This window comes from Taurulus bubalis, assembly GCF_910589615.1.
Source record: "Taurulus bubalis genome assembly, chromosome: 16".
In the NCBI taxonomy this organism is placed as follows: Eukaryota; Metazoa; Chordata; class Actinopteri; order Perciformes; family Cottidae; genus Taurulus; species Taurulus bubalis.
Window position 1 is genome coordinate 11086014 of NC_136604.1, and position 9526 is coordinate 11095539.

Consider the following 9526-nt stretch of genomic DNA (forward strand, 5'->3'; position numbering starts at 1 on the left):
TGTCTGCAGTTAAATACATACTTAATACACCATTGAACCCAGGACAGAGAGAAAATGTCAACTCCATTCAGCCATACCTCCTGCATCAGAAGCTTAGTGTGTCTGTGTGCATACTTATGGCACAGAAACCACAACAAAGCATTACTTTACCATTACCATTAATCCAGTCGGATTCTTTGAAATCTTGCCTTGTTTGTGCAGAGGCAGAATGCTGTGTTGTCTGGCACAAGATGGCGAATGGAGCTTCCTGTGGGACAGTATGCAGACTGTAATATCTTCTCCTGAACTCCCCAGTGTGGCTCGCTAATGGGTCGTGGAAAATGGTTACATATGATATTGACATCAAAGTTTTGAAACATCCCAAGACGATATTCATGGGTATGGTTGATTTATTTTGCTTTTCATGTGTTGATTTTAATGATAAGATGTACAAGTCGTGCAAATAACAATTTGCAGTAAGCTCACATATCATATTTGAATGCGTAAACAAATTAGCTGCAACTTCCTTAGGGCAGAAAATGTATACCTCTTACAGTTTCACAGTTACAGTTTCTGATTTGATTATGTTGTAATTTCGTGTTTTAAATGTGTTTTCCCTCACAGAAGTTCCGTTCACGCTCTTCATGCTGCGGCCATAAAATAAACCGCTCTGCATGTTACAGAGTCACTGAGTTCCTCCCGAGAGTTGAGCACAAAGAATGCTTGATGTGAGCAAAGAGACCAGCTACAGTGTTGCTTCCCATATGGTTTATTCAGACACACATATATTCAAGCTCACAGCATGCACACTGTTTTCAAAGAACACACCATTCCTCACTCACCCCATCACCATCATCACCCCAAGATTACAAATCACATGTTCTGTCACACAGTAGTCACAGGAGTGGGGTGAGTTGAATTGAGGCAAATTCAGAGCAGATAAGAAACACTTTATGACTTTTTATTGCATAGCAAAGCATTTATTTATCTGCTATTGAACAGAGATGCACAATCATAGACACACTGACTAAAAAGCAAGCTGCTTAAACATGCGTGTATATGCATGGTGCTGAGTTTTGAATGCTGCGCTCTCTAGGGGAAACCATTGTGTTGGCTCTGGTATGTATAGCCTCACTTTAAAGGATTCCACCATCCTTCCTCTGAGCCATACAATCACTCGCAGCAAGGTCTTAGCTTAGCTTTCACAGGAACTCCTGTGGGGTGACTTGAAAAACAGTTCTTTGTGGTGTCCTCAAAGGCAAAACTGTATTTACTCACGGAAAAGGGCCTTTTGAAGTTATATTTTGTGCTGGCTGTTCGACTTGAAGTGAGAATAGTTTGGAAAGACCCCTTGTATTAGGAATATCATTTTGAGGTTAATACGTTAAGGATTTTTTCAATGCATCAAACAACCATCTAAATCTATATCGTTCTAAGTCTCATACATCAAGAATTGGGGAAAAGCAGTGGTGTATAGTAACAAAGTAGAACTTTGTTACTGTACTTAAGTCGTTTATTTTGGATATCTGTACTTTACTTTACTATTTATATTTCTGTTGACTTTCACTTTTACTTCACTACATTTTTCAAAGAAAACTGATACTTTGACTCCGATACATTTCCCCTGAAACCTTCGTTAATCGCTACAAAATCAAATAGAAAAAAATTGAATCATGAGACCAACATCGGGGACTGTGGTGAAACACAGACACAGAATTCCCAGTGATGCCCAGGATGCTGGCTAGCGAGCAACTACATGACTCTACGATGACTGATTTCATGATGGAAGCAGAAATGGAAGCAGCTGCTACTCCCGCAACAAATGACTGGGGTAACAAAGACAACACCCATGGCCATATTTGCGAGAAATGTTTTCTTATGTTGGAATGAAAGATTCTTTGTACCGGATGAAGTGCCTCTTACGCTTACCCAAAGCTACTGAAATATTGGCATTCAAAAACTCCCCATCCAACCTCAGGAAACACATTGAGGTAAATTAAGATTAATCCCATGAACTGCAACGTTAACGTTTAGTTATCATAATTAGCATAAACCTGTTAAGATATCTAGCAGTGGGCGGAGTGGGTGTTTGCACAGACAGAGCCTAATCTGTTGACATCTGCCATTGCATGCAAATTCAATGCAATGCAAATACACAATGCAAAATACACAGACCTGTGTCTGATCTTCTAATGTAGCTATACATGGAGTGACATCTCTCTGCCTCTCTCTCCCCCCCCCCCCCGGCCGCGCCTCCGTCCGTCAGATACTACAGATACGTTTTTCTGATTGGCTATTCGTGTAGCCCATTTCTTTTTATTGATTGGCAGGGGATTCGGGGGAGACGTGCTTGATTCCTCCATGGTGAGGGCAGCGCGACCAGGTCATGTTTGCGCGCTGCGGCACATTAAATAGCCTAGAGTTTTTTTTCAGCGTGAGAAATACGATGTGTGGCGGGAGGGCGTGGCTTAAGACCGAAATGCGTGACAGTCACGCTCAATGCGTGACACTTGAGAGCCCTGAATGGTGTATGTTAGGCTAACGTTCGCTAGCTATCGTAAATCAAATGATACAATTAGTGTAGTAGACAGATCGCTAACTAGATCGAGTTAGTGAGCTGAGGAAGTGTTGACAGTTGTGATATTTCGTTGATGAGTCATCTTAGCGATAATCATTGCAGCACTAGTTGGCTAACGTTAGCTAACTTAACGTTGGCTAGCGAGGGGGGGGTGGGGGGGTGAGAGGAGGAGGAGGATATGTCACTCTTACCTGTCTTAAAAACTTGAGAGCCCTGGAGATGCATGCAAGTGTGTGTAGCAAGTGGGGCTAGCTAAAGTTGTTATGCTCACAAAATGTCTTTCTCTCACTGTTTCAGAGAAAGCTCCTGGATGAATCACAGCCAACCAACTCCTTGTCTTTGGTCATGGTGGCCACAGCACTTAAAAAAATAAAGTTCATATTTCTCAAAATTCTGACCCTTTGCTTTTTTATTAACAGCATTTACAGGTACTTTTACTTTCAATACTAAGTACATTTAATATCAGAAAATTACTTTTGATACTTAAGTACAGTAAGTATCAGATACTACTCAAGTAGTATTCTAATAAGTGACTTTCACTTTTACTGGGGTCATTTTCCAGTAAGGTTTCTTTACTTTTACTAAAGTATGGCTTTTGGGTACTTTATACACCACTGGGGCAAAGGTTCCAAGCAAAAAATCCCAAAACACATGCTAGTTGGCTTTGGCTAAGCATTTGACCTCTGACCTCTCCATGTGTGAGGCCAAAAAGAAAAGAGAAGTGAAAGTTTGTCCTTGTTTGTTGCAATTGTCTTATAGAAGCAAGTATGTTTGTATGCAGTATAAATGAGTAATTGTGCCCATCAGATGAAGAACTAACCACTGATGACTACTAACATGTGACAAAGAAAGATCATTTAAACATTTTGGACTGATTGGTTGAATCCAGAGCTCCACATTGCAATCTTTGATCCAAAACAGAGTCCCTTCCTGAACTCCCAGACATGTCTCTCTGAGTGTTTTGGGGAGATGATAGTACAGCCGGCCTCTGCTACCAGACAGCTTGCATAACATTTGGAAAAGTGTTGATGAAATCAGAGTTCACTCTTCAGTGGAACTGGAATGCAAGGTTCAATGGCAAGAAAGCTTGTTGCATGGCAACCGGTCTGACATGGTTCTGCCCAGCTGTTTGTTGCCTCGGGAGACTGATCCTGGGTCAGCCCAGGTGCCACACGTCCTGTGGAGAGGATTGAGGTAAGGCTGATGTGTGTTCAGTATTTTGAGTGAATGTGGAGGTATGTACTTCTCAGCAAACCCCTCCTAAAGTCAGTGAGACGTAGCTAGATGGGGGTTGATCCCAGGGTTGTCCCTACCCTCCAGCAGAAACCTAAGTGGAAAAACACAAAGAGTGGGAGTGGGTGTTTTCCTGTACTTGTTTTTATTCTTGAATTTCCCTGAAACCAAAGTGGTTCAGACTCAACACATCAAGCCCCAATGAGAAAGCTGACGTCAAGTTGTTCTGTTCTTCTGTGTCATCGTTGTAATGCTGACATATTCAGTGACAGTCTCAACGCTTTAAAGTAGAGTTTGTTGCTAGAAAAGGGGCTTGTTTTGGCCTTTCATTCTTTGACAATTGAAATCATTGAGAACACGCCTTAAATCCCCTACCCACATGTTGAATTGTCCTTGAGCAAGACACTAAACCCCAAATTCGTCCACGGTTGCTTTACATCCGCCCACTGCTCCTTAATGCATCGGATGAGTTAAATGCAGGGGTTGGATTTCATGTACATACCTGTATGTATATGACAAATGTAATAAAGTTGAAGTTCAAGGCAGAAAAACGACTGGAAAAGGAAACAATTTCTCCCTTTCAAAACTAATCTGTCAGAGGTGGAAAAATGTCCTTGAGTTTGTTCCTAACCTAATAGTTTATGTTTCCTGTGATATTTGGTTAGAAAATCCCAAATGCTGTTCTCTGCATTACAGATTAGATTGTTGTGACTGAACATGTACAGCCCCAGACGCTGTGGTCTACACATCATTCTCCCTTATTATGAGCTGTGCTTCCAGCTCAGCATCCCCGGATTAAAGAATGGGTGAATGACTGCATTTAGCAAGTGTCTGGCCGTGAAAGCAGTTCCTCCACCAGCAAAGTGAATCCCTCATGACTGAAATGATACAAAGTCTACTCAGATAATCTCAGATTGAATTACTGGAGCACATTTTGGTATGTATTTTGGTCGTGCATCATCAAGGAAAGTAAACATGTTGTGCGTTGCATTAGAATGAAAGCTCTTACATCCACTTAAACGTGAAATGTGTTTGTGTTTGACATGCACAGACATCTTTCATTTATATTGATGCACTTAAAAATCTATACAATCATGCAGATGTGTTTTACTCCACAGATGATGGAGGTGATTTTTAGACCAGGAGAGGGATACAAGTAAACATGATATTGGGCTCAATCTGGACCTCTGTCATGGGGTCTGGGGAAATGTTTTGGGATTAACAAACTCTATTTTGATACTTTTTATGCACTCCGGCATCTTATTTACATGCAGTAAGTACATGTCTAAAGCAGTTGATAAAAATGTTGTTTACTTTTCAGATCAATCCTGGAATGTGATGTGAAGGTAATGCACACACAGACCTAAATTCATTTTGAAAAGCTCTTTTTTGCCTCACATTTACATGCATTAAGAGCTTCACGTTGGTTGACATTCAGAATCATTTTCTGGCCTACAGGCAAAACGCCACAACCCCCCGTGGTGTATCTGTGCACGTGCCTGACAGAGTTTAAGTTAAGGACAAGCAGCGGACAAGCAAAGGAAGGGTGTCAGCGCTGCAGTTCAAGTGGAGCTTTCCAGATGTTTTGCAAAGGATGTGATTTCATTCTTCTAAAGTCCAAGACAATCTTTCTTAACAAAGAAACAACCTCAGTGTCAACAAGATACCTTTTTCTTTATAGCACGAGAACACACACAGACACACACAGACACACACACACACACACACACACACACACACACACACACACACACACACACACACACACACACACACACACACACTCAAACATATGGAGACAAATGCAATGAGGGGGGAATTTAGTAGCTTACATTGTGTGAGGAGTTACTCTTTAGCGAGATAACATTCATGCCACATTACTTATACCTTTGTGTATTCTCTTGGACATACTTAGAAAAATAACTATAAAAAAAACTTAAAATAACTATCCTAATGGGCATTTAGCCCATCCCTTTGTCTTCCGCTCTCTACCTTCGCCAGTTAACAGCAGGCTTCTCACTATCATTGTCCTTCCGAAACGGTTTCCTAATTTTCAAGATCGGGCCTTTCCTCTCCAGTGGAATACCTCCCTTTCTATCCTGTTTGGCCAAAGGCTAATCGCATATTATTTCACATGTGCAGAGGGAATCACTGCCTCACGATTATGTTCATGGTTGTATGTTTTTTCCAACTCTTGGCTCTTGAAAAATTGACGCTGTATCTTGTGGGACAACGCAAAAAGCTATCACTACAAATGACCACTTACAAAAAAGGTCCACTTTGCATTAATTAAGAAAACACTAAAGTCTATCAAATCAAGATGTGGGAGATACAACAAGTAGGTGGAGATCTGCCTCATCCCCGCAGTTATCCAAACAAAGTGATGGCGATGCCTGTGGATCACAAGCGCTGCACCTGTAAGTCAATCCGTAGCAGATGTGATCTCTTCTCTCTGGCTGTGAGAAAACGGTCATGCTTTTAGAGTACTTTTATAATGTGCATACAGAACAGCCCGCATTGGCCACAGAGTGCACACAGACCAGAGAAGATAAAAGCAATATCTCTCCAATTGAATTAGAACATCATTTAGTAATAGATAGCAGAGCACTCACAGCTTATCTGAAAGCAGCAAGGTTTACTTTTAATATGCAATGTATAAAAAGCGCTAAACATCATGTTTTCATCCTCCCTTTTGTTCTGGGAAAAAGGAATATCCATGTTGACATAGATCACATTAAAATCTATGTGAGATGATTCATAATCCAGTCCAGCAAACACTGAGGACCATCTTTTTTATTTATATGTCCTTTACAACAGATCATAAACAGAGGCCAAACAGAATCCCATTTTGGAGAGTTTGTGGCATGTTCAGATCAACACTTCACTTGACCTCTAGTTCCTAAGTGAAGTGCACACAGCACATTAAACAGTAGATGGCAGCTTCACTAAATAATGTGAAGAGCCAGAAACCCGCCAACACTCCTCGATCACTTCCTGGGCCCAGATGTTCTGTGTGTCAGTTTGTTTGTTGCAATTTCATAAAAGACATCCTTATGTAAGAAAATACATCATGTGAGCACAATATACTATAATAATGACAATGTTATAACTCTGTTCATTTCATTCAAGATGGGACAATGCACATCAATTAACGTGAACTGGGATATTGCGCTTCCTGTAACTGTTTTAGACTCGTGATGCATGTTATTTCTCAGCGGTTCAGGTACATTAACAAAAGGCTCTTTTACTGTAGAACGGAAATGTCTTTGAGGCAAAACACAGCCGATGAAACGCTACTACAACTTTACTCTGGTGACCTTTGCTAGCCGTTCACTGGGATAGTGTCATCCACTTGGCGTCTCCCCAAAGTACAAACACAGTGTGCCTTCCTCAACTACTGGCGGTACCATTGTCCCAGCAGAAAGGAACGAGAGTGTTGGCCCGCGTTTCCACCTGTTTCAGCTGTTTTGGCCATTAGGTCCAATCAGTGCTATCGTCCTCCTTTTCCTGTCGTGGGAAAGTGTCCGTCAGCTCTGGAACAATCCCTCCCCAACATACAGCCCAACATACTGAAACACGTATCCAGTGGCCAAATACTGGGGATTACCCATAATGCTTTTAGTTTCTCTGTGTACGCACAGCTGCCAGTACGGGAAATGTCCGACCTCCCAAAAAGGAAGAGGGGATACATTTCCTCACTGACCTCTCAGCATGATTCCCTGAATACTTCTAAAGAAGAGTTTGCATTCCTCCAGGAGTCCCTGCCAACTCGCATCATACATCATCAGGATGGCTGACTTTTACGTGTTGACCTTTAAATCTGGAATATGTTTGGATAATTTTGCGTGTCCTCTGACCAAAATAGGGAAGCATGATAGGACTGTACACGCCAAAGTTGCTGGAAAAAGTGATTGGATGTGGAATAATTACAGTAATATTCACCAAGCATGGGAATAAACCATTAAAGTCAGGAAATCAGATTAGGTGGTATATTCCCATTAGAGGACTTTTTGTGCAGCATTCCTCAGCATGCCCTAATGATTGGAATGCTTTCAAGAATGCCATAATTGAATTTGGACGTGACACCATCCAAAAAACCCTCAGAAAAACGTACCCACTGACAACTACTTTTAATCAACATTCAATGAACTCAGAGACACGATTTTGACCCATTTTTCATTAATTTTTATTCAAATCACCACAACAATTCCAAATGAAACCAAATGTGTCATGTTGGAGAACAGAGGCACAGAAATTTGATTTTGGCAACACAGTGAAGGTAGAATAGAAAGAGCAGGACACCCCTTTACTTTAGTTTGGTTTTACGCTCATTGAACTGAGCCTGTCATCCGGCAATGCATCCGTGGAGTGGGCCGAAGGACCCCATCACGCCTCCTTTACGTACGTCCTCACTGCAATCACGTCTCCCATTATGCATTTCTGTGGGAAAAGAGAGAGATCAGGTGCGGTTTGAGGATCAATAGAGGCACATTTGGACAGAGGGTGAAGTTGAATGATTGCATATGTTTTGAGAAGGAACTCTATAATATTTGTTTTTCCAAAATCAATATTTCAGTATATCCCTGGTGGAGTGTCTGTGGTTCTTAAAATATTTTTACTGCTGTCTTCTTAGTCCATATTAGGGGATACTTTGATGTCTTGTAGTACAGTGACATTGTAATCCATTTATTTTGCCCTAAAATATATGTATGCTCTTACTTTCTCAAGTGGAATGTGGGCATGGGAGTGGTGGAAATAAGTATTTGTGAACATATTTTCATTTGCATTGGAACCCTTTTTATTAACGCAACTAATTTTATTAATCAACAAATCAAACATGAAAAAAAAATGTTTTTACTGTTTTAAAACTGGAAAAATTAAAAACAAGAATGCTTATGAGCAATGAAACACTTTCACATTACTTGAAATAATTGAAGTTGCTGCTAAATTATTACCCAGTGCTCTGCTTTAATTTCCCAGAGGAGAAAAAAAGTGATTCCTTACCGCTATCAATTTCCCATCCGTGATCTCCCTCTCGATATTAGTCTCCTTGCCATCCCAGCTCTGTTTCTGCACCAGCATGCCGTTCTCCAGAGTCACCACGGTCTGCGCGGCACACAACAGAGAACGCGTTACCCGACACAGATCAACCCTGCAGAGATGCTCCCTTCTGCCCTCGGGGCTCAGACCAAACTAACCCTGGTCTTCCGGTCGTCTGCGGTCGTCTCATCAAACGGCTCGTTGAGCTTGAACTTGATTTCGGTGGTTTTGAAGGTGCTCTGAGACTTCAGGCATACAAACCCTTGCTCGTCCACGGTCACTATCAAATTGGGCTTGGTCCGATTCCCCACCTGCCGGGTCGCGAAGCCCACACCTGCACAGCCGGAGGAAGATCATCAAAATGCAATCGAAATGCATGAAATATAAATAACACATGAACGCTTAGTTTCAAGGTGCTGACGAACTGAACACATATTATACATTATACACAAATTATTTTTCCCGTTTTAAAACCTAATTAAGCATAATTAAATTCATAATTGAGCAACAACTAACAGTCTAATAGTAGTTGTCCATTAAACACATACTCTCTCCTACCAATTGCTTTCATGTAGTCATCAAAGTTCTCGCTGGAAATCATCTTCCACGTCCCAATAAATTTCTCAACCATGTTTGCAGTTTCTGATGTGATATCCTAGGCAATAACGACCGGAGTGACTCTGGGTTCAACTCTCC

General features: G+C 41.3%; 1 protein-coding gene across 1 annotated transcript; it reads right to left on the bottom strand.

Moving 5' to 3' along the window:
* Positions 1-7958: 7958 nt before the first annotated feature.
* fabp4a (fatty acid binding protein 4a) lies at positions 7959-9526 on the bottom strand. Its single transcript, XM_079231531.1, has 4 exons — positions 9389-9526; positions 8989-9164; positions 8795-8896; positions 7959-8230 (listed from the first exon to the last, which is right to left on the bottom strand). The coding sequence occupies exons 1-4, from the start codon at positions 9459-9461 to the stop codon at positions 8177-8179; spliced, it is 405 nt and encodes a 134-aa protein (XP_079087657.1). The 5' UTR covers positions 9462-9526; the 3' UTR covers positions 7959-8176.

Coding starts and splice junctions, on each gene's coding strand:
- fabp4a (XM_079231531.1), bottom strand. CDS start 9,461: ATGGTTGAGAAATTTATTGGGACGTGGAAGATGATTTCCAGCGAGAAC. Junction 9,165..9,388: donor TGACTACATGAAAGCAATTG/GTAGGAGAGAGT, acceptor CCGGCTGTGCAG/GTGTGGGCTTCGCGACCCGG. Junction 8,231..8,794: donor CGGATGGGAAATTGATAGCG/GTAAGGAATCAC, acceptor CTTTTCCCACAG/AAATGCATAATGGGAGACGT.